The sequence below is a fragment of the Sinocyclocheilus grahami genome, unplaced genomic scaffold (genome assembly GCF_001515645.1).
Source record: "Sinocyclocheilus grahami isolate Dianchi unplaced genomic scaffold, SAMN03320097.WGS_v1.1 scaffold595.1, whole genome shotgun sequence".
NCBI classification, from domain to species: Eukaryota; Metazoa; Chordata; class Actinopteri; order Cypriniformes; family Cyprinidae; genus Sinocyclocheilus; species Sinocyclocheilus grahami.
The window spans coordinates 525,654-552,017 of record NW_015505774.1 but is presented as its reverse complement, the minus strand read 5'-3'; the positions used below and the strand labels follow the sequence as shown (position 1 = coordinate 552,017).

Here is a 26,364-nt window from a genome sequence, read left to right as displayed (position 1 = left end):
AGGCTTAGTATGTTCAGTGTCGAGTCTTTTGATTTCTAATGAATAACTCCAAAATTATTAAGAATTCACTTGTGTCCTTTTGGCAGTAGAAAGAGCTCATCAAGACCTTTCATTTGATATATATATATATCTCCATTTCACCCAAAATGTCACTTACGCCCTTCTGGTTCTCACCCCTCGATTTGGAACGAATTAGATACTGTTTGAAGGGCAAATTTGAACAGTTCGACAAAATCTGGTACCCTTTTCTCTGTTATCTCGATGGAAACCCTATGGACTAATGCATCATATGTTAATGTTTTAATATATCTTCATCATTTAATGTAAACAGGTCTGGTAAGGGGTGGTTTGTGATGTGTTGTTTTTTCTTTTCTCTCTCTTTTTTCAAATTTTGATTGTATTCTTAGTACAGGTAAAAGAGACGGAAAATGTAAGATTGCAAATCCATCTTCAAAATCTTTCTTTCAATAAAACCTATTTGACAAAAAAACCACTCAAATACAAGGATTTTAATAGGGCAATATGACAGCTAATAACAGAAATGCAATAGAAAATAAAAGTAAAATCATTAACAAAGATTTGTTCTATTCTGTTTTTTTTTCTTGCTCATTATTTTGGTCAAGGACACAGCCGTGGATTGATCTCAGTTCCTCTGCTTGCTTCTTCTGTAAACCATTAGCTGAAACCAAGAATTACCCGAGTAATTGCACTGCAATTTGAGTGTCATTCAATCCACCACGTCACTGAGCTCTAAACCACCCATGTTGCAAAAGAGCCACAACAAAACAAGTCTGTACGTACATTCAAAACTTTATTTATGGAATACAGTGTAGAAGGCGCAGTTGATTTCCAGTCAAAGCAAATGATACACAGAAAACTGCCACTGAAAGACCCTCATCACTATCATCAGTACACTCAGCATCTCTATTCACCTCAAATCTGATCAAACCACAGCAGTACAAACTGAGAATTACCCATGATTCCTCACTGATCTGAAAACAGCCATGAATAACGTTCGTGAAGGAAGAGTTTGTAAACAACTGATTTGACATTCATCAGATGGATTGATTATGAACCGTTTACAGTGTGATCGACTGTAAATCAAAGTCATTTCAAATCCTGGAGGTCACATGATAATAACCATCAGTTTAAACTCATAATCTGGTAACCAGCCTCATATTCAGTCATGAGACAATTTCTAAATTGACTACAACAAAAACACATGTGTGAGTGCCATAGAGGAGACAGACATGATGCATCAAAACACATACTCCAACTCATATTTCACCCCAAAATCAAAAGAAAAAAAGAGAGAATATTTCGGATGAAGAAAAGTAAGCCTATTCTTTAGAGTCTATAAATTTTTTTTTGCACTGTTACATTATTTGTATGTATATTAAGCACATTTAACCCCAAATTCTCATTACTGTAATGCAGCAATAAATAAAAATTATATTTAAAAAAATTATAAATCAACTTTAATTAATTACAAATATGATCATGATAAATACTTACAATTGCACAATTCAAATTATTAGTTTTTTGCATTACATTAATGATGAAAAATGAAAAATAATTATTATTGCCTGTTAAAAATCTTTTTCTTTTGATTTTGCAGTGAGATGAATCTCTCAGAATCTCATCACTGCATCTGTATCTGCAGATCAGCACTGCAGCGGAGCGAAAACTGAGACAAGACAAGCGTCAGCGCTTGAGAGATGAAGTGGAGAAAAACACTTTCTACATCTGCAGACACGGAGTGACCTAAGAACATAAAACTGACTGATTAGAAACAGAGACAGAGAACGATCCGAAAAACCCGCCCCGAACAACCGCTTAAAAAACACGTACAACCACAAGTTCAATGGAGAATCAAAATTAAATATAAAGAAGGAGTGAATAAATCTCTGAAATGCATAGGACGAAAACATTAAAGACAGTAAATGTACATCAACAGCCACCGCTGGATCTCAGTCTGATAAAAAACAAACAAAAAACAAGATATTGAAATAAAAGAATTTCATCGAGTTTAAGTTCTTTCAAACTCAAATCATATTTTCACAAGTTACTGTTTAACCCTGCTAAAATGTTTCTATGTGAGCAAAGACCAAGATCCAAATAGCAGAAGAGTTTTGTCCGTCATTTTTTTCTATCATGCAGTACATATTTATGGCTAGTCTTTTTTTTTCAATTTAGACTAAATTTAACTTGACACTGACTTAAACAGCATTGATTTGATCATGTTTGTGTATGTCCAGCCAATGGGAGACCATAGTTGAAACCTGGAGTTAATTTTAAACTAAATTTAAATTATGTATTCAATCTAATTCGCAATCTGAATTTGAATTCTGCATTCAATTTGAAACTGGATCTTCAACAACTTGAAACTGAACCCAACATCATTTATCTTATTATGTTCATGGTCATCTAGCCAATAGCCAAAAGTCATAGTTGAAAAATTTGGAGTGAATTTGATGTAAATACAATTTAAAACTGAATTTTCAAACGTTCAATTTAAACTGAACTGAACTTGAAATCAACCCTATCAGCATTAATCAGATTTTGATTTAGGCACATTTGAATTTGCCGTTCAATTTGATTTGTGAATTGAACTGAATTTGAATGATGCATTCAATTAGATTTTTAATTTTAATTTGAATTATGTGTTCAATTTAATTTGTGACTTGAATTCGAATTATGGATTCACTTTGATTTGTGATATGAATTTGAAATATATTTGTGATTTGAATTTGAATTGTGCATTCATTTTGAAACTGAAACTCAAGATTGAGCCTAACAGTATTAATCTGACCATGTTCTTGTTCGTCCAGCCAATGCAAGGTTAGAGTTGAAAAATCTGCAGTGAATTGAAAACAAAATTTGAATTATGAGTTTGATTTGTGATTTGAATTGAATCTCAATTCATTTTGAAACTAAATTTTCTGGAGTGAATTCAGAACTATGGATTGAATTTGACATGATTGACTTCATACTTGAACTTGAAACTGACCCCAACAGCATTAAACTCCTGTTCACATTTGTCCAGCCAATGGGAGCTCATAGTGGAAAAATCTGTAGTGAATTTAAAACTAAATTTGAATTATGCGTTCAATTTGTATTGAATCTCTATCTTTTGAACCAAATTGAATTGAATCTTTTGTGCATTCTGTTTGAAACTGCCTCTTCAACAATTTGAAACTGACAAAGTTCATCTTCGTCAAGCCAATGGTAGGTGATGTTTGATTGACATGTAAACTAGCCAATAGGAAGCATGATGTTAATGAGCGGTGAGGTTGGGCTGGTGTCTCCTGCACCGTCTGCAGATGAGGAGGAGGTACGGGGAGGCACACCATCAGTTGTGAATCTGCTCGAAGAACTTGTATGTTGGGTTTTCATAGCCGTTCTGCTGCATCTTAGACAGGTGACGTTCTTCCGGGGTCACAGCAGCGTCCACCTGAGGGTCAAAATCATTCCGATTTCAAATGAATCACTATTTCGGCTCATTTGATTCAAGTTCTTCCTTCATGAGACAAACCATGATGAATTAATAAACACACACACGAGTGCACTCACTGACCTCAATGATTCCATGGTGGATGGACGTGTACTGCTTCTTCCTCAGCATCACCAGGGTGATGACGATGATGGTTGCTATGACAACACCTCCGACCATCAGGCCAATAATAGCTCCCTTATTGGAGCTGACGTCCTCTGCGAAGAAAACCTGAACACCAGAAACAAAAGACAAACATGAAATTACAGTCACACAGGCTGAACTCTCATCAGGGATGTGTTGCCATGACAACGGCATCCTGTAATACAACGGGCAACACGGGTACAGCCGTGGAAGTGTATGCATGCCGAAATATAAATATTTATTTTTTAATTAAGTTCATTTTAAGTGGGTGTATGAAGTGTTTCTATGTGTAGGTACCAGTTTCTGATGGTAAACTTCACTGTGTCTTTCTTCAGCTTCCATCCGCAACTCAGGAACATCATCAGGCTTCAGTCCAGACACTGAACAACAACCACAGAGACAGATATTAAATAACGGTTCGGACACGTTTTAGTGACGATGCAATCGAGCTTGTGCAGCTGGAATTGACTGTTTACATGCACATCAATTTCTGTTTCAGCTCTATATTCAGGTTGCAGCCATATTCTGAATATGATGTTTATGTCAGCCAATCTACACATGCATGTTTTTGCTGGGGAGATTATTTAATTTATTACTACTTTACACAAACTTTTAACTGGGACTCAGACACTTTCACAACGGCCATCAAAAATGCTCATCAACAACAACACCAAATGAGTTTCTTGTGGTCTGTATAATAATCAGAATACTGTCAAATCAGATTAATCTTGATGAATATTGATTAGGGCTGCACGATAAATCGCATGCGATATTTAACGAGCATCTTATCAGTAAAGCCGGTTTTACTGTAATCAGCGGTAAATCTCCATCACGTACGTGCTTTCACATTGAGCAGCATTAACTACACAGATGGAGATTTACCGCTGATTACAGAACCGGCTTTCTGACAAGATGCGCATTAAATATCGCATGCGATTTATCGTGCAGCCCTAATATTGATGTTCTTGTTTTTGTTATTTTTTTTATGTTTATATAGTTTTTATTCATTTTTATTTTAGTTTTAGGTTTTTAAAGAATCAAATTAAACTAAATTAAAATGAGAAATGTTGCTTTGGCAACAAGCTGAATTATTATTATTTTTTAAATATTTATTTTCAGTTATAATTTATTTCATTTAAAGTAATGGAAATGCTTATGGTTTTAGTTTTATTGAACTATAATACCCCAGAATGCACATCTGATCACATGTACCTGGTCGTATCGGCAGGCCTCGGTCTGGAATGGGTCGCGCATCGACCGGCTCAACTGCAGAGAGACATGAGACATCAGCTACTGATTCACTTCATATTCACATCAAAACCATATCAACTAGATTATACACTGAAGGAAAGTGTCTGCTAACTTCATATGCAAAATGACTGACAGGAAGAGAAGACACGAAACCCTTGCACTTTTAACACTCAAGTGTTTTGTTCAGTCACAGTATTGTTATTGCCATGTAAAACTAAAACTAATTTCTTTTTGGTTAATTAAAAAACAATACTTTAATATCCAGTGTTTTATTCAGTAACTGTTGATATTGTTAACTAAAATGATTAAAACATGTTTTTATTATTTGAAATAAAGCTGAAACAAATAATACTTTAATACTATACATTAAAACTGAAAAGTAATACTTTAATGCTCAGTGTTTTATTCAGTAACTGTTGTTATTTTAACCAAAACTATAATTTTTTAATGGAAATAAAACTGAAAAATAATACTTTAATACTCCGTGTTTTATATAGAAACAAATTGTATTAATTAAAACTATTAATGTTTTTAAATTGAAATAAAACCTAAATAAATCATTAAAAAATAATAAAACAAAGACACTGTTGTTATTTTGTTAAGTAAAACTATTGAATTTTTTTATGGAAATAAACCTGAAATATAACACTGTAATACTCAGTGTTTTATTCAGTAACTGCTGTTATTTTGTATTAAAAATAGTTTTTGTTAATTGAAATAAAATAAAATATAAAAATTCTAATATAAATGTAAATTATAATATAAATATCAAAATTAGATGAAAAACTTACAAAAGAAAAAAACTTTAATTAAAACAATACATTAAAGCTAAATAGAAATACCTAAAAAACGTCAAAAACTAGATATTTAGAAATAGCTAAAAAAATAAATAAAAATAAAAATGGCAAAAGAACATAACTTAATGAAAAAAATATGAATAAATACTGTATAGTATTTAAATAATAGTAACAGTTCGAGTGACGAGTGCTTTAGTGTGCAGCATGTTCCTGACGGCGGATGTTAGATCTGCTTCCATATGGCGCTCACTGCGCTGACCTGGCTCAGGCGCTCATGAGGCAGCCGGGGCTGCTGGGATACGTGTGTGTTTGTATGTGTGTATACCCTGCTTCTGTGTGTTGGGCTGGTTGAAGCCCCTGGGGTCTATGTGTGTGAGTGTGTGTGTTCCTGCTATTCCTGACAGTATAGGGACTTTTTTTTTATCCCCATGAGGAAACAAGCTTATAAATCATACAGAATGAAGTTTTTTGGAAATTTAAATTAGCAGAAAGTTTTGTGTGAGGGGTATACAGTATAGGTACAGTATTATGTCTATGGAATTTCCCATAAAACTTGGAGACCAGTATGTGTGTGTATATACCCTGGTTCTGTGTGTTGGGCTGGTTGAAGCTCTCGGGGTGGATGAAGCCGAATCCCTGCGTGTCTTCAGCAGGCAGCACGTCCAGGCTGCCGGTGCTGTCGGGCATCAGGGCATCGTTACCGTAACTCACCCGCACGTCGCTCTGCAGGTTCGCCAGCTGTGCGGACATTTCCTGCTGCTCGTGCTGCAACAGCTCTGACACACACAGACATTCAACACAACATCAGAAAACAGGCCTCAATAATGCGTGGAAATAAACAATAATCACAACTTTGAATGTGTTATTATAGACATTTATCTAAACACCACAATAAAGACTTATTTTAATTATAATTTTTAAATTTATTTTATGTTTATATATACGAATTTGAGTTTTGTGTTTTTTCTTTTTCTTTTATTATATATTATATAAATATAAATAATATTTATATTATATATAAAAAATAACAACAACAATAATTAATAATAATAACAATTATTATTATTATAAGACTTCATTAGATTCAGTATTACAGTAAAAGACTAACACAACAATTTCTATTTAAACCTGCATACAGTAAATGTAGTACTACAAATACTTAAATGATAATGTACAGTTTAATATTTTAGTATTTTTCTCATTACAATAATGAGAACTAGGTTTTTCAGCAATTTAGTGGGAAAAGTGTAATTTTTTTGTCAAAAAATACATTAATTTTATTGCAATATTTTATATAATTATTTGTTATTCACAATAAATATATATATATATATTTTTGTTGTTGTTGTTGTTGTTATTTTAGTATCACTGAGTATCAGTTTTTATTTTTACACTTTTCATTAAATAAAAATTCTAGTAGATGTTTTTGTGTTTTTTTTTTGTCATTTTTAGTAGTTTTTATTTTTGATATATAGGTCTCATGCCAAGCATCTGGAGAGACTGGTGAGTACACAATTGAGGAAATGGATTGGGCTACCAAGATGCCTTAGCAGCATATGGCTGTACGGCAATGGAGCTCTCTCTCTTCCTATTTCAAGCCTTGTGGAGGAGTACAAATGCACCAAAACGAGGCTTGAGATGATGCTTACAGAATCCCGCAATCCCTGTTTAAGAGATGCTGCTCCCAACATTGGCGACAGGGAGGAAATGGAATCCAGTTACAGCAGTTGCTGATGCAAAGGCAGCCCTCAGACAGGATATTGTGGGGCAAGTCCAATATGGTAGAGGGAGACTTGGGTTGGGAATAATAACACCTAAATGGCAAAAGGCAACAGCAAAGGAACAGCGACACCTAGTGGTGGAGGAGGTATGCCGGCAGGAGGAAGCAACTAGATGCGTTAGAGCAGTCTCCCAAGCCCAACAAGGCCGCTGGATGAGGTGGGAAGGTATAGAACGGCGTAAAATCACTTGGAGTGAGCTGTGGAGCATGGAAACCAACAGGCTAAGTTTTATCGTGAGAGCCACATATGATGTGCTGCCCTCTCCAACAAACTTGCAGGTATGGTGTGGACAAGACCCAGCCTGCCACCTGTGTGCAGCCCTGGCAAACCTCAGACATATCCTGGTGGGTTGTAAGACCAGCCTGGCACAGGGAAGGTACACATGATGCCACAATCAAGTACTGAAGTGCTTGGCGGCAGCAACAGAGACCAAGAGAGTGTCAACAAACGCCATCTTCCAAAATGCCAAGAATACCTTACCAAAAAGGCAGTCCTTTGTTGAGGAAGGGGAGAAAAAGCAGGCCAAGTTCCTGTCCCCTGACGCAGACCAGCTGAATACAGCTAGGGACTGGGAAATGCGAGTCGACTTAATCCACAGACTCACTTTCACATTCGAAATTGCAGTCACCAATCTGCGCCCAGACCTGGATCTCTGGCCCAACTCCAGTAGGATTGTCATAATAGTCGAACTGACAGTACCTTGGGAATAGGCCATTAACGAGGCCTTTGAAAGGAAGAAGCTACGATATGCCATCTTGGCAGCTGAGGCAGAGGAGCGGGGCTGGACAGTGAAAGTATACCCGGTGGAAGTGGGCAGCAGGGGCTTTGTGGCTAGTTCCAGTATAAGGCTGCTGAAGGAGTTGGACATCAGAGGACAGACCCAGCGGAGGATAGTCAGGGAACTGGCCACTACCACTGAAAGACACAGTGTGGGCTGCCAAATGACCATGTAACAAAGTGACACACACCCGGGTCTGATCAGCCTGTGGTGGGCCTGCCTCGGCTGAGGGTGTCTTGTGATAAAGGGCCGAAACACCCAATGAGGCTGGGGTACACATCTGATGATGTGTTGCATTGGTGGAAACACCATACAAAGGTCATTGGCAACATCACCTCAACAAAAGGCATCGTTTGCCTTTCGCTGTAAAAACTGCGAAATCAAGGTATTTCACTGAAATTATAAATAAGAACTGTCATAAGCCAAAAACTCTTTTTAACATTATCAATGCCACTATCAATCCTTCCATTTTCTCATCTACAGAAGTGTCTTTGCTATCATGTTATGATTTTTTGTAAATAAGATACATGATATAAGAATGGGGATAAATCCTGTTCTGTCTGACCCTTCGACTCCCCCTAGTTGCACTGCTGTTTTAAGTCATTTTACTCCTATTACTGAAAACTATTTGATAGAATTAGTGGATCATCTTAAACCATCTGGCTTTCCAACTGATGCGATTCCTCCATATTTTCTTAAACAAGTTCTGGACGTGGTGGGTCCATATCTTTTGACTCTGATAAATCGCTGCTTAGAAACTGTTACTATTCCTGAGCTGCTAAAACATGCAACTGTTCATTGGCCCATTTCCAATTTGTCATTCATTACAAAAATTCTGGAGAAAACTGTTCTTGAACAATTGCTAACTTCTCTAGCTGATAATATGATCTTTGTGGTTTTTCAGTCTGGTTTCATAAAATATCACTCTACTGAGACTGCATTGTTGAAGGTTTTTAATGATTTACTCTTAACATGTGACTCAGGCAACTGCGCTGTTCTTGTGCTTTTAGATCTCACTACCGCATTTGATACTGTTGATCATGCTGTCCTTATTGATCGATTGGAACACTGTGCAGGTATTACAGGCAGTGCATTGGAGTGGTTTAAATTTGATCTTACCAATATAACTTTTTCAGTTAAGATAGGAGATCATACTTCTAGTAATGCTGTATTAACCTGTGGGGTTCCCCAAGGATCCATTTTGGCTCCCATACTTTTTTCTTTATATATGCTTCCACTTGGTTCCATTTTCAGAAAATATGGGTTGTCATTCCATTGTTATGCTGACGACACACAAGTTTATCTGCCAATAAAATGGAATTCGGATGGACTGGATGCTCTCCTGGCCTGTTTGACAGATGTAAAGGCATGGTTGTCGCTAAACTTTCTGAATTTCAATGAGGAAAAAAAATTAAATTGTTGTTTTTAAACCCTCAGATTCTTTGACTGCTCCCAATCCAAACCTTGGTGGGTTATCATCATGTGTTAAGCAATATGTGAAAAATTTGGGTGTGGTATTTGATGAACATCTGAAGTTTGATAGGCAGATAAATTCTGTGGTCAAATCATCCTTTTTTCAGTTGCGGTTTCTGTCTAAAGCGAAGACTTTTCTTTCTTTTAAAAACTTTGAGAAAGTGATTCATGCTTTTATTACCTCTAGATTAGATTAGTGTAACTCACTTTGTGCTGAGATTAGTCAAACAGCTTTATCCCGATTACAATTGGTTCAGAATGCGGCAGCTAGACTTTTGACCGGGATTCATAAACGGAATCATATTACTCTGGTTTTACAGTCTTTACACTGGCTGCCTGTGCGTTAGAGAGTAGATTTAAACATTTTACTTATTGTCTATAAGTCACTAAATGGTATGGCTCCATCATATATCTCTGACTTATTGATTGAGCACAATGTAACCAGATCTCTCCGGTCCTCCAACCAGAGACTCTTGTTTATCCTCAAGACGAGGCGGAAGTGCAGGGGTGATCGCGCTTTTGCTACAATTGCGCCAAGACTAGGGGCTTTGTGGCTAGTTCCAGTATAAGGCTGCTGAAGGAGTTGGACATCAGAGGACAGACCCAGCGGAGGATAGTCAGGGAACTGGCCACTACCACTGAAAGACACAGTGTGGGCTGCCAAATGACCATGTAACAAAGTGACACACACCCGGGTCTGATCAGCCTGTGGTGGGCCTGCCTCGGCTGAGGGTGTCTTGTGATAAAGGGCCGAAACACCCAATGAGGCTGGGGTACACATCTGATGATGTGTTGCATTGGTGGAAACACCATACAAAGGTCATTGGCAACATCACCTCAACAAAAGGCATCGTTTGCCTTTCGCTGTAAAAACTGCGAAATCAAGGTATTTCACTGAAATTATAAATAAGAACTGTCATAAGCCAAAAACTCTTTTTAACATTATCAATGCCACTATCAATCCTTCCATTTTCTCATCTACAGAAGTGTCTTTGCTATCATGTTATGATTTTTTGTAAATAAGATACATGATATAAGAATGGGGATAAATCCTGTTCTGTCTGACCCTTCGACTCCCCCTAGTTGCACTGCTGTTTTAAGTCATTTTACTCCTATTACTGAAAACTATTTGATAGAATTAGTGGATCATCTTAAACCATCTGGCTTTCCAACTGATGCGATTCCTCCATATTTTCTTAAACAAGTTCTGGACGTGGTGGGTCCATATCTTTTGACTCTGATAAATCGCTGCTTAGAAACTGTTACTATTCCTGAGCTGCTAAAACATGCAACTGTTCGTTGGCCCATTTCCAATTTGTCATTCATTACAAAAATTCTGGAGAAAACTGTTCTTGAACAATTGCTAACTTCTCTAGCTGATAATATGATCTTTGTGGTTTTTCAGTCTGGTTTCATAAAATATCACTCTACTGAGACTGCATTGTTGAAGGTTTTTAATGATTTACTCTTAACATGTGACTCAGGCAACTGCGCTGTTCTTGTGCTTTTAGATCTCACTACCGCATTTGATACTGTTGATCATGCTGTCCTTATTGATCGATTGGAACACTGTGCAGGTATTACAGGCAGTGCATTGGAGTGGTTTAAATTTGATCTTACCAATATAACTTTTTCAGTTAAGATAGGAGATCATACTTCTAGTAATGCTGTATTAACCTGTGGGGTTCCCCAAGGATCCATTTTGGCTCCCATACTTTTTTCTTTATATATGCTTCCACTTGGTTCCATTTTCAGAAAATATGGGTTGTCATTCCATTGTTATGCTGACGACACACAAGTTTATCTGCCAATAAAATGGAATTCGGATGGACTGGATGCTCTCCTGGCCTGTTTGACAGATGTAAAGGCATGGTTGTCGCTAAACTTTCTGAATTTCAATGAGGAAAAAAAATTAAATTGTTGTTTTTAAACCCTCAGATTCTTTGACTGCTCCCAATCCAAACCTTGGTGGGTTATCATCATGTGTTAAGCAATATGTGAAAAATTTGGGTGTGGTATTTGATGAACATCTGAAGTTTGATAGGCAGATAAATTCTGTGGTCAAATCATCCTTTTTTCAGTTGCGGTTTCTGTCTAAAGCGAAGACTTTTCTTTCTTTTAAAAACTTTGAGAAAGTGATTCATGCTTTTATTACCTCTAGATTAGATTAGTGTAACTCACTTTGTGCTGAGATTAGTCAAACAGCTTTATCCCGATTACAATTGGTTCAGAATGCGGCAGCTAGACTTTTGACCGGGATTCATAAACGGAATCATATTACTCTGGTTTTACAGTCTTTACACTGGCTGCCTGTGCGTTAGAGAGTAGATTTAAACATTTTACTTATTGTCTATAAGTCACTAAATGGTATGGCTCCATCATATATCTCTGACTTATTGATTGAGCACAATGTAACCAGATCTCTCCGGTCCTCTAACCAGAGACTCTTGTTTATCCTCAAGACGAGGCGGAAGTGCAGGGGTGATCGCACTTTTGCTACAATTGCGCCAAGACTCTGGAATGATCTGCCCATTTTTATTAGAATTGCTTCATCTGTGGCTATTTTTAAGTCTAAATTAAAAACCTATCTGTTCGATAAGGCTTTTAAACTCTGTTTGAAGCACTCTTTATCCTTGTCCTATATTTTTGCTGCATGTTATGATGTTTTTCTTTTCCTTTTTCTCTCCTCGTTCGTGGTTTTAATGTTTTTATTTTTCATTGTGTTATTGCTGTTTTTATTTATTCTGTTGTAAAGCACATTGGTTAACTCTGGTTGTAGTAAATAGTGCTATATAAATAAAATTGCCATTGCCATTGCCATCTTTCACCCAGGCTAAAGTTCGTACAGAAACTGGGATCTGATAGACATCAGATAAGGTGTCTCACTGGCAACATCCATGAAAGAGAAGTACACATCATGTGCAGCATTACATATCATCAAAACGTCAAGAATCCCCACCCAATGACTGCAGCGAAGAATTGCACCATCTTCATCTATCCATCTTACCATACTAGTCCTTTTTTTATTGCTCCCCAGTCACGCATAAAGCAATTGTAAATTCACGACTGATTATTGGGTATTGAGGCATGAATCAGGCCATGATCCTGGATTCTTGCTGAACCAAATTCAGAGCATAACAATTGCTGCGTCTCGCTGTGTTCTGCTCACAGTGAAGAGAAAATGTTCTATGGTGCGGCTAAATGGTGCTGAATTTTGGGATTATAACACCTAGTCCTATTATGCAAACGTCTATATAGTTTTTATTTTATTTTACGATTTCAGTTTTAGTTTTAGTCATTTTAAAACATCAAGTTAAACTAAATTAAAATGGGAAATGTTTTATATAATATATATGATTTCAGTTAATGTTTATTTCAATTAATGAAAATGTTTTTTTTATTAGGTTTTAATTTTAGTTTCAGTTTTTCAGACCTGTACGTCATCTTACATTGCAAACATTTGACTGTTGAGTTGACTTGAAGCAGTTAAATAAATGCAGTTATATGTCCCTATAATTCAAGAGAATTCAATATCACACGAGCGCTGTTTTTGTCCTGAATAGCACGAGTGCATATCTGATTTATACGACAGTTCAGTAAATAAGTTAATGTTGTGTTATATTTTAAACACAATATTGTCTGTTTTTGCCAACGAAAATATTACCTATAAAGCCACAGCAGAACTGTTGTGCGTCTCCGAGCAACACAGCGGTGTTTAGTTTCTGAATAAATCATCCTTTTGAACAAATCCAATGAATGAATGAATGAATGACTCAATGACTTACTCATAAAGACATTTACCGCCACCTACTGGCAGTTTTAGTTTCTTATTTAGTGTATCATTTCATAATTTTTTTTTTTTCTTTTTCCATATTTAAAAAAAGGGATAGTTCACCAAAAAATTAAATATCTGACATCATTTACTCACTCTCATGTTGTTTCTTACTTCTTTTGTGGAACATAAAAGATATTTTGAGGACGGTTGGTAACCAAGCTCTTTTGGTTACCAATGACTTTTATTATATGAACAAAAACTAGAGATGCTTCTCAAATCATCTTCTTTTATGTTCCATAGTTTATGTTAGGCCACTGTAGCCTAAATGTGTAATACATTTTATGTTGAATCAAATAAAATATTTATTTCTAACGCTACATTTTATAATGTCTATTTGATACTTTTCTCATTTAACACACTAATGTCTTTAAATTAGCTCTTGGCTTTAAATTATTCCTTCTTTTTTTCACAAACAAATTTAATTTGTGATCGATTAGATTAATTAATCACCACATCATGTAATTAATTATATTAAAAATAAATTATCAATCGACAGCCCTAATACACACACACACACACTACTACCACATATATCTTTTTATAGTTTTTTAAAAACAAACATTTTGGTAATGTTTAAATCCGATAGAAATTAATTGATTTTGATTCATTTTGATGCTGCATGGGGGGATGGCAGAGTTAAAAAAGATGCTCAGGAGTCATGTGATCTTGGGCAGAAAATGGAAAAAACTCTGCGGTAGGCAAATGAAAGAGAAGAAATGGCAGGCTGATGATACGACATGATTACAGAGGAAACGACCTGCTGATCAGAGCTTTAATTACACACACGCTTAATGAAAGACGAGCTGCTGCCGAACACAGGAATGAAGCCAGAGAGACAGAGAGTACAGATGGTGCAGTGACGCACGGACACAAATAAACCAGGAGGAGGTGAAGAGGAGAGCCAGAGATCAGCCTGTATACAACATCTGACCGACATCACTCCATCACTACATACAGGTGAGTTCATGTGGATTAATTTGAGAAAAAGTTAAAGAAACAGTTTGTCATCATTTAGACTGATGCATCTCTTTCCTAAAGAACAACATCATACAGTGTTTAGGAGAAAGAAAATAAAAAGTTGTGTACCCATACAGTGTTCATACAGTACCTTCAGTGCAGTGTTATGTTACTATCACTGAGATACTATTATAGTTTTTCTTAATATTTTGAATGAGTTTTTATTTTTATATTTTCTTTTCTCATTTTAATTCCTTTTAAAAGTTTTAGTAGATTCATTTTGTCATTTTAATATTATTATTATTTTTAAAATAATTTGTATTTCAGTTTTAGTTTTAGTCCTTCTGGACTTTCAAGTTAAACTAAATGAAAATGAGAAATGTTGCCTTGAAAAATAGCTGAATTAAAATACAGAATAAATAAAAATAATTGTTTGATAAAGAATAATTCAGTTGTAAGTAATTTTGTTGTGTTTTTGTCATTTTTATTAGTTTTTGTTTTCTGTTAATATGTCTATTTTATTTTATTTCAGTTAATGATTATTTAAGTCAACAAATATGTTTTATTATAGCTGAAATAAAATAAGTTGAATGGTTTTTATATATTTTATTTTGTTTCAGACATGACATGAGAGAAAAAACATTTACTTAAATCTTTATTTAAAATGATTTACTAATTTGTTCCCCTGTTTAAGTTAAATCAAAATGAGCAAACAAATTAGTAAATTGTGGGTATGAGTTCTTAATTTGTGGCCACAACATATATATATATATATATTTCCCATGTCATTTGTGAGGCTCTGTAATTTTATTAAAAGTAACAAAATGTTTTTTTTCATGGTTTTATTTTAGTTTTAGCTAATAATCCTGGTTCAGTGCACATCAACGGTCACATTTCTTTCTTTATTGCCTCAAACTCACCGACTTGGTCCTGAATATCTTCAGCGACTCCCGGGACCTTGAACAGCAGCCCGAGAGACTGATTCATCCGCTCCTCAATCACACGCAAATGGGTCAGCACCTGAGGTCAAAGGTCAGAAGGGTCAGTGAGCCTTTAATCTGCATCAATTCCAAAGATCCAGCTAACTCACGCTTTGCTCATCTTCATTGACTTTCATGTAAATCCTAGTAAACTAGCTTGCTGTCAACATAGGGAGCTGCCTACTTAGGCAACATCCTCATGAAAAGGAACATGTGACTGATTTAAAATGCTCTACATCAGTCAATGTCAAATCACAATCCATTGCAATAGAGAGTGATGCATAGTTGAATAGTTTATAACACAATAGTTTGTAATAGTGTGGTGAAACAGTTAAAATTAAATAAACAAAACAAAACAAAGCCAGACCAGGGTTACTATAGTCAACTAAAACTAAACCATAAAAAAACTATTTTTGTTATCTGAAATAAAATACATTTTAGCTGGAATAAAATAAAATAAAATATGAAAAAAACTGCCAAGGCAATACTTCTAATTTTTGTTTAGCTTAACTTGATGTAAAAAAAAACTGACAAAAAATTGAAATGCAAATATAAATTAAAAACGAATTAAAATGAAATTAAACTAAATACATTAAAAAACGAATTAAAATGAATAAAAAGTATAACAGTATCCCAATGAGTGTCTCAAACACCAGCTTAACTTTGTTAATCAGTTTACTATTAGTCTCTCTCCATAATTCCAATCTTACTGAACAAAACCATAATATAATAAAATTCCTGGCCTTGTCAAGTGCAAAAGTTAAACAATGCTACTGGAACAAAGTGATTCATTATTTATAGGTAGCATACTGTACTTGTGCAAAGCACAAGAACACTGACTGTGAACAATGATGATATTCTGCTGGTTATTATTAGTGTTTTTCTCTCTGCTGACTGGTACCTGAGGCCGGATCTGAGCAGCTTTCTTAGGATCGACCATGCGCACGTGTTCAAAGTGTTTGAGTGTGTGCTGTCGGTCCTTCTGCTCAGCGCGAACATACTTCTTCAGCAGGCTGAACACGTGCCGTGGCTAAAGAGAGACAACACTAAGTTATTAGCTTTCAATAATTACTTATTCCATATTAATCACAAGGAAAAAAGACTCACGGTAACATCACATGCATCCAAATCCTAAATAACTGTTTGTCAAGCAGTTCATTTTTGCGAGTTCGAGTCTCGTACCGGCAGGGATTGTAGGTGGGGGGAGTGAATGTACAGCGCTCTCTCCCACCTTCAATACCACGACTGAGGTGCCCTTGAGCAAGGCACCGAACCCCCAACTGCTTCCCGGGCACCGCAGCAAAAATGGCTGCCCACTGCTCCGGGTGTGTGTTCACGGTGTGTGTGTGTGTTCACTGCTGTGTGTGCGCACACTTTGGATGGGATAAATGCAGAGCACTAATTCCGAGTATGGATCACCATACTTGGCCACATGTCACTTCACTTTAATGTGAGTACAAACTAGGCAATATTGTTCACTTTAAATTACAATGTAAGCTAAAAAACTAAACTATTATAAAAATATTATTCAACACTATTTTCAAAAATGATTCACAGATTCATTTGACTTCCGGTCAAAAGAAGTCAAATGACTTCATGACTACACAAATGACTACACATTGTGTTTTGTGTAGAGAAATATATTATTTCTGAATTCATTTTAAATATTTAATAATCCTACTGACTCCAAACTTTGGAATGCTAGTGTATGTTCGTGTTTCTTGTGAGATTCTCATGTTTTTCAGTATCTAGACTGTAGTTATAATATCGAGTGGAGGGTGGTGGGACTGTATGTATATTTGTGTGTTGAAGGACACGGCATGTACCCGGGGCGGATCGGCCTGCAGGGCAGACAGGTAGCTCTCCAGAGCGATGCGCCGGCGGTCGTTCAGCAGTGCCTCCACACGCGCCATGTGCGTCTCCACCAGCTGCTGCCGCTCGCTGGCCGCCTCCTGCTCCAGAGCTTCCACCTTCTCCTGGAAGTGCTGCGGAACAAACAGAGGTCAAGCAAAGCCTCATGGAAAATATTCCAGTAAGAGCGAAGGACTATGGGAAGTGTGCTTCAGGGCCTCATGGGAAACTTCCATGTGATGATTTCCTGGTAAAGGTTCTTTTAAAGGGATAGTTCACCCAAAAATGAAAATTCTGTCATTAATTACTCACCTCATGTCGTACTAAACCTGTTGACCTCCTTTCATCTTCAGAACATAAATTAAGATATTTTTGATGAATTCTGAGAGCTCTCTGACCCTCCCATAGACAGCAATGTAATTACCACGATCAAGGCCCAGAAACGTAGCAAGGAGATCGGTAAGCTACGAGAATACTTTTTGTATGCAAAGAAAACAAACGCAGTAGCATACACTGTTTACGTTCAGTGGATATTCTCCAAAATGGCGCTACAGGGTGACGCGGAGGAGACGAATTGTTGAATAAAGTCATTATCTTTGTTTTCTTTGCGGTTGAACCCCTGATGTCACATGGATTATTTTACCGATCTGCTTGCTACGTTTCTGGACCTTGATCGTGGTAATTACCTTGCTGTCTATGGGAGGGACAGAGAGCTCTCAGAATTCATCAAAAATATCTTAATTTGTGTTCCGAAGATGAACGGAGGTGAGCGGAGGTCATTTTTGGGTGAGCTAACCCTTTAAGGACACAAACTGACCTGGATCACGGCCTTTTTGTCATTGTGCGGTAAGCTCTTCGCCTGTCTCTCGGCCTCTTCCCATTCTCTCATCACCTACAGAACATATAATATAACTATGACTACTTTATCCTCCATCATGTATTAAACATCATATTATACACACACACATTTTACATTAAAGCTGCACTCCGTAAGTTTTGCCTCTTTGTCGCCATCTCTGTTTGAAAACCTGCAATTGAGTCTGCCACATTTGTTCTGACCAATTGAGGAAAAAAACATTACCATAAATCCCGCTACCAATGGTGATTAAATCTAAAGATCAGTTGGCTCATATCACATCAAACCGTTCAAATTATTATTATTGTTATACTTTATTCTCAAATGATTAATGTTAACAACATCAGCATTGGTGACTATGAGTATAGTGTGTAGATTTCAATTTCTGCACAGTCTAATCTGATTGTCATACTCTTCGAATTTCATATTAAGAAATTATTTTTACCCAAAAAGGAAATTACGCTCCCTACGAACTGGTTTTCATGCCGATTTGCTGCTCAAGAAACATTTCTGATTATTATCAATGTTGAAAACCGTTGTGCAGCTTCATGTTTTTTTTGGAAACTGTTTTACATTTTATTTTTCAGGATTCTTTGATGAACAGAAAGTTCAAAAGAACAGCATTTGTTTGAAATGGAAATCTTTCGTAACATTATAAATGTCTTTACTGTCACTTCTGATTAATTTAAATTGCCCCTGATGAATAAAAGTTTCTTTTTGAGCGCTATTGTAAATCCGGTACCTGAGACATGCGCTCGCGGTGTTTGGCCTCCAGGCTCTCTTTGGCCTTCAGGAAGTGCACGTGTTCGTTCTCGTCTGCTGGCGTCTCCAGGTATTGGTCCATTGCGTCCGGAGAACTAGAGGAGGGAGTTGGCACTGCGGATCACAGACAAACTTTTACTGCAGGACATGAGAAGACGATTTAACAGCATTAGAAGTGATAGAAGTGATTGTTAGAAAGCGGTTAGAAGACACTAAAAGCTTCCAACTGACCAGTTTATTCATGTTTAATTTGTAATGAAGACAATATAATAATACACTAGTAACTGTCATATTCTCACAGCAGGGAACATTCTGGAAGTTTTTTGCCAAATGATGAAGTTACAGTGGCATGAGGATGTACATGATAATCTCTATATGACACCTGTTTAGTCCAACCTGTGCTATTTCAGCATTGAGGAACTATTATAGGGAAGTGCACGTGTTCGTTCTCGTCTGCTGGCGTCTCCAGGTATTGGTCCATTGCGTCCGGAGAACTAGAGGAGGGAGTCGGCACTGCGGATCACAGACAAACTTTTACTGCAGGACATGAGAAGACGATTTAACAGCATTAGAAGTGATAGAAGTGATTGTTAGAAAGCGGTTAGAAGACACTAAAAGCTTCCAACTGACCAGTTTATTCATGTTTAATTTGTAATGAAGACAATATAATAAAACACTAGTAACTGTCATATTCTCACAGCAGGGAACATTCTGGAAGTTTTTTGCCAAATGATGAAGTTACAGTGGCATGAGGATGTACATGATAATCTCTATATGACACCTGTTTAGTCCAACCTGTTCTATTTCAGCATTGAGGAACTATTATAGTTTTTATTAATATTTTTGGATGATTATTATTTGTTTTTTAAATATATTTTCTTGTTTCATTTTCATTTTATTTAAAACATTTGTAATTTTGTCGTGTTTTCTTAATTTTTATTATTATTTTTTAAATATGTAGTTTTCATTAATTTTATTATAGTTTTAGTGGTAACACTACAATAAGGTTCATTAGTTAACATCAGTTAACTACTTTAGTTAACATGAACTAAGAATGAACAATATCTCTACAGCCTTTACTAATCTTAGTTAATGTTAATTTCAACATTTACTAATGTATTATTCAAATCAAAAGTTGTGCTTGTTAACATTAGTTAACGCACTGTGAACTAACATGAACTAACAATGAAAGACTGTATTTTCATTAACTAACGTTAACAAAGATGAATAAATACTGTAATAAATGTACTGTTCATGGTTTGTTAATGTTAGTTAATACATGAACTAACATTAACTAATGCAACCTTATTGTCAAGTGTTACCATTTTAGATATTTTAGTACATTAACTTAAATTAAATTAAATGAAAAAAAAAAAAAATTAATGTAATAAATTAAATTAAATTAAATGTTGCCTTGGCAACTAGCTAAAATAAAATAAGTTACTTGATAAGTGACTAAAATTGTAGATATAATCATAGATGTATCATCACCCTTGTGAAAAAGTAACGTACTTGTAGAAATAGTACCCATTACAAAAATAATATACTTAAAATATATTTCATTGTAAACTGCATGTAATGTTTTCAACTAATTGACTGCAAGTTAAACTGCAGTTAAATGAAAATGTATCATAGTTTAAATTTATATTAGAGTGCTTTTTACTTATGTACTTACTGCAAGTAAGACTGAAGTACATCTTTATACATCTTCATATAAGTGTACTGCTGAATGTACTGACAAGCATTTATGGTAAACTAAAATATACTTTAATGTCATTACTACTCACTTATATTATACAACATATTGTCATGCATTTAAATTCATTTGTATTTAAACATTTGTAATAAGGTAGTTAAGTGTATTTAAAATATATTAATTTCAAATGTAATATCAACTAACACTACAAATGACACTACAGGTAAATTTAAATATAAATAACACTGCCGTTCAAATTCTAATCAAGTACTTTCATGCAGTGTGTAATGCAGCTGTATGTGAATGTAAACTGTCTGTAAAGTTGTAAAGCTGAAAGTGCATCATAAATAAAGTTTTGTCTCTCAAAAGAAAGAGTCGACTCTGAAACATCGTTTTAAATTCAAATCTCATTCCGCAAATTTCACACGTCACAAATTATTATATGTGCATAATGCCTGCCTACGTTCTGTGTGGACATCCTGCGAAAACAAACTTCAAACGCTGTAGCTCGTTCGTGTGGATAACAATGCAAGTAGACTCTGCGCTGTGAAAGTGAATTCGGTTTATTTTCACTTCCAAAGTGTCACGATTCACACTGGGAGCATGGGAAAGAAGGAGCGAGGAGACAGGGAGTAAAGCAAATTCCAAAGTTTTTAATGAAATGAAAACTGGGAACACAGGAACACAGGTAATCACGGAGAACACAAAATGACATTTAACAGCAGACCGGAATCACAGGGTTTAAATGCACAGAAACTAATGGGACACACCTGGGAACAATACGAACTAAACAGGGAACACCTGGACTCAAATTAGAAACAACCAGGGAGCAGGAACAGGAAGATAACCAAATAAAGGCAAGGAAATAAACAGAGCACGTGGGGGAGGAAAACACAACACGAGACATGGAACAGAGTCTGACATTACTCCCCCCTCCCAGAAGGTGCGTCCTCGCGCCACACAACATCCAATGGGGAGGGGGGGTGGGTGCTCTGGAGGTCCCTCAGGACAGACACGGGACGGTGGGCCTCTAAAGCGATACCCGTTCGGGGCACCATGGTGGATCAGGCAGCTAGGGGAGCCATGGCAGAGCAGACAGTCCAGGAGGCCATGGTGGAGTAGGGAACTCAGGAGGCCCCATGGCGGAGCAGACAGTTCAGGAGGCCATGGCAGAGCAGCCTCCGAGGCCGTGTTCCCAGCCCTGGCCTCTACGGCTCCCCCCCCCCCCTCCCCCCCCCAAAAATACTTGGAGAGGTTTACAGGCATCTTGGCAGGAACGGGGTCCTGAGGGTGTTCTGGAGGAGCGGGCACTGGTGTGCACTCTCGAGGCGTGGGCATAAGAGTGCGCTCTGGACTGAATTCCGTGACTGGAGCCCTCCTTGGGCTAAACTCGGGGACAGGAGCCCTCACTGGGCTAAACTCGGGGACAGGAGCTCTCCGTGGGCTAAACTCGGGGACAGGAGCCCTCCGTGGGCTAAACTCGGGAACAGGAGCCCTCACGGGGTTGGAAGTGGGAACTGCAGCCCTATCTTGATGCTGGTCTGGGGCTAGAGCGATCTCTCGACTCTGGTTAGAGGATATAGCTGATACTGGAGCGAACTCAAGGGCTGGAGCTGACACTGGTACGAGCTCTGGGGCTGGAGCCGACACTGGAGCGAGCTCTGGGGCTGGAGCCGACACTGGAGCGAGCCCTGGGGTGGCCGTCGGGCTTGACTTCGGAGCGGCCAGCAAACTTGACTTAGGAGTGGCAAGATTGTCTTCGGAGTGGCTGGCATGCTTGTCTTCGGAGCGGCCTGAGGGCTTATTTTCGGAGTGGCCGGCAGGGCAGTCCTCATACCACGGGGAGAAAAACGGAAAAACAAAAGACTATTCAAAACGAAAACAACAACACGGGTGAAGGGGCGCTGCTTACTCTTTGTTTTTGGGTCTGCTGTTCTGTCACGATTCACACTGGGAGCACGGGAACGAAGGAGCGAGGAGATGAGGAGTAAAGCAAATTCAAAAGTCTTTAATGAAAACAAAACTGGGAACACAGGTAATCACGGAGAACACAAAATTACATTTAACAGCAGACCGGAAACACTGGGAAACACAGGGTTAAAATGCACAGAAACTAATGGGACACACCTGGGAACAATACAAACTAAACGGGGAACACCTGGTCTCAAATTAGAAACAATCAGGGAGCAGGAACAGGAAGATAACCAAATAAGGACAAGGAAATAAACAGAGCACGTTGGGGAGGAAAACACAACACGAGACATGGAACAGAGTCTGGCTGTGAAGAATCAGTGGTTAAAATTCATCTTTACTAAGATATCACAGCAGTATAATCACAACTTTTTTGCTGTGTTCTCGTCATTTTACTGACGACTGCTTCTTCAATCTCCACGAGTTCAACATCCCTCTAAACGTCTTCTTTTGTGTTCCACTTTTTGAAAGTCATGAGGGCAAGAAAATGCATGTTCATCAGTAGTGGTCGACCGATATATCGCCAAGGCCGATATATCGGCCGATATCTGCCATTTTTCAAATATCGGCATAGGCCGATGAGTTTTTCTGTTTGGCCGATGTGTTTGAGGTGGGACTTTTATTTTGACGGCGCCGAGAACGGCTGCGGCAGCGCCTGAGCACACAGTGCTCACATTCTCCCTCTTGTTCGCTGTTATCATTCAGTTCTGTCTAATACGGATAGAAGTCTATCGAATAATCAGATAGAACTCTTAAACAAAGAAATTAAAATGTATACAAAAAAGTATTATAACGATTGCTTTAATATTATTAAAGGCAAACATTATAATACTTTCTCGTTTGCCGTCAGCATTCCGCAAATATGCATTTATATAATTTAAACAAATCTTTGAAAGTGACGTGACATGTGAATGACTAATGAACATTTAATTTCACAAACCTTGCAGACTTAGTCGAATCTAGTTGAGATCTTGTGAAGTGTGGATGTGACCTGCATGATCGCGTGTTCTGTGACGGTCGGTCCTATGGTCCATGCGAATTGAATACGGACAGGAGGAGAGCTCAGCTTGACTGGAGACGCACGATCGACAAACTTTAAACTCGTGATTTCAAATTATGCTGCACTTCATGCTTTTGCCCACTGTCATATTAATGTCCTTTTCACTGTGTGCTGTATGTAAAATGAGTGTTACCTTGGCTTTATTTGAAAAAATGTGATTCCCAATGCACACAAACTTCCCAGAATACTGAGTGCCCTGTTGGTTACAATGTTTACTTCCTTTTTAATTATATTTTTATTAAATATTTATTTATTTGTGAAAAATACTTTGTCTTCTAGAGTATAAGTATGTTTATTTTACACGTTTATTTTTTAATCCATTTTCAAATGTTTTCAGATTTCTTAAATATGAATTAAAATAAATAAAATGATATCGGCCATCGGCCACCCTACTTTCCAAGATATCGGCATCGGCAGTCAAAAAACCCATATCGGTCGACCACTATTCATCAGTGTTAGTGGCACACCCGGTCAGTCGTTCTGTGGGTGACTTACACACGCTGCTGCAGACAGACAGACAGTACTCCTCCGACTCAAAGTTATTGCGATTTCCTCCGCAGCCTCCGTAGATGAAGGGAGCACAGCGGCCCTCCTCACGCACAAAATACCAGCGGGGCAACATGGCCCTACAGGGGCCCGTCTCTGCACTCGCAAAACACACCTCTGATGGGACACACACACACGCACGCGTGAAGACTAGCATCTGTCAGCATCTGATGAGTGAACACTGAACGTGATTGGATGTCACTCACCTCTCACCACCTCCTCTACTGACTCTGTGGTGGTGGTGGTAGTGGTCGTCATGGCGATGCTGGTGCTCTGGCTGCTGTCGCTGCGCTCGTCCACAATCTTGTCGTCCTCGACCTCTTTCTCATTCTCGTCTCCGTCTCCGTCCTGATCATTGTCCAGAACCTCCTCCTCTTCCTCGTCTGGATCCTCATCATTCTCCACCACAGCGGGTTTGGATCCTGCGTCTCGCGTCATGCTGGAGGAAAACACAGCCATCAAATCACAATGACAGAAAGCATGTTCATAATCAGTGTTGGGCAGTAACGCATTACTTAGTAACACGTTACTGTAATTTGACTACTTTTTTAGTAACGTAGTAATTTAACGTGTTACAATTTTCGAAATAGTAATTAGAGTATAGTTACAAGCCGAGGTCTCTATACGTTACTGCCGCGTTACATTGCTGACAGAATGCAGTGTTTTATAATCTAGAGATTGTAAAAAGGATGTAGCACACGCAGTGTGGAGTCAAGTGCCAGTGGATTAGAGACCTGCTCCCGCGAGACCCGACGCAACAGAGTGCGGCGCGGGAGAAGATGGGCGAGTGCTGGGGCGGGTGGACACTCGTGTGTGCGGGATGCGGAAGAATAAAATGATTCACGGGACTCCCGCAAAATAGAAATATCTAAACATAAAATATCTAAAACAAAAATAAATTGTTTTTCATCTATTGCACAAAAGCAACATGACTTAATATAAAATATAAACGATTAACAGGTGCAAGCGTATGCAGAGTTTCCATTTAGGCTATAACACGTGTTTGCAGCGTTGAGCAATGCAGTGCTGAAATTTGCGTGCTCACAAATCCTCTCATTATAACACACGAATTGTAGACATTATGAAAGATTCATTATGCATATATTTATTGTGTTATAACAGAGATTTGTGAGATTGCGATGAACTGAGAAGTCTTTTAGAGATTATAAATGCAGCGCTCTTTGCTGGCATTCATTGCCATGCCAAACCATGCATGCAGCAGCTGCTTGCTTTAGTTAAAAATATCAGTGTTCTGTGAATGTTGATGCTTTAAAACACATATATATATATCGGGAGCGTGTATATTCTGGGATTTCATAAATTTCATGGATAAAACGTTACTCAAGGTCTGCACTCTAAAATTCTCTTTATTTAAACAGGAGAAAAATACAAATAACAGACGTTTCGGCTTGCTGCCTTCATCAGTGTGACAGTAACTTAATGATTATATGAAGACCAACAATGACCCAGAGGTGATGGTAATTAGGTTTCCAAATTCACAGACTCCAGATCAGTTCCATCTATAACAGCAACAAATTTCTACAAAAGCTTAAACAAATATCAATGGGGACAATAAAACTTCAGGCAAAAGCATGCCGTTCATACACATTGCTCCCAAAATAATTTTTTTTTTTTTTTACAAGAAACATGAAAGATCAAAATCCTCATTTAAACCCAAAGGTGACATGGTCTTTAAATAAAACATCCAAGACGCCTCTCTTTGTAAGAGTCTTTTATCAATATCTCCACCCCGGTGAGGATTCATTATTTTCTCAATTCCTATACATTTCAGTTGTTCATGGGGAAGTTTCATTAAGCACTGGGCAAGATACATTGATGATTGTTTTCTCATTTGGAAAGGAAGTGAAGAGGATTTGTTTGAATTTGTACAGTTTTTGAATTCAAGATTAGGTTCTATTACATTTTCAGTTGAAAACAATTTATCATCAATTCATTTTTTAGATGTGGTTATATCAAAAATAAACAACAAGATCTCCACCACAGTGTTCCATAAACCAACAGACAAAAATACATTGTCTGCGGATAGTTATCACCCACTGCCTCTGAAAAAAGTGTTACCAGTAAGTCAACTCTATAGACTTTAGAGGTTATCCACAAACTTGGTTTCATTCA

The 26,364-nt window shown here is 37.5% G+C and overlaps 1 protein-coding gene across 2 annotated transcripts in view; it reads right to left on the bottom strand.

Moving 5' to 3' along the window:
• Positions 1-2,626: 2,626 nt before the first annotated feature.
• The window catches only part of appa (amyloid beta (A4) precursor protein a), a 49,519-nt gene continuing 25,781 nt past the window's right edge, over positions 2,627-26,364 (bottom strand). The window contains exons 6-17 of one of the 2 annotated variants that reach the window (XM_016240615.1): positions 24,438-24,670; positions 24,181-24,348; positions 18,939-19,072; positions 18,158-18,232; positions 17,316-17,474; positions 16,391-16,519; positions 15,430-15,529; positions 6,267-6,461; positions 4,850-4,903; positions 3,935-4,017; positions 3,578-3,724; positions 2,627-3,454 (exon numbers count right to left, since the gene is read on the bottom strand). In XM_016240615.1, the coding sequence (XP_016096101.1) occupies positions 3,353-3,454; positions 3,578-3,724; positions 3,935-4,017; positions 4,850-4,903; positions 6,267-6,461; positions 15,430-15,529; positions 16,391-16,519; positions 17,316-17,474; positions 18,158-18,232; positions 18,939-19,072; positions 24,181-24,348; positions 24,438-24,670 (1,579 nt within the window). In that variant the 3' untranslated portion in view covers positions 2,627-3,352. The remainder of the gene's footprint in view (positions 3,455-3,577; positions 3,725-3,934; positions 4,018-4,849; positions 4,904-6,266; positions 6,462-15,429; positions 15,530-16,390; positions 16,520-17,315; positions 17,475-18,157; positions 18,233-18,938; positions 19,073-24,180; positions 24,349-24,437; positions 24,671-26,364) is intronic. The other variant, XM_016240616.1, reaches the window with a different exon arrangement.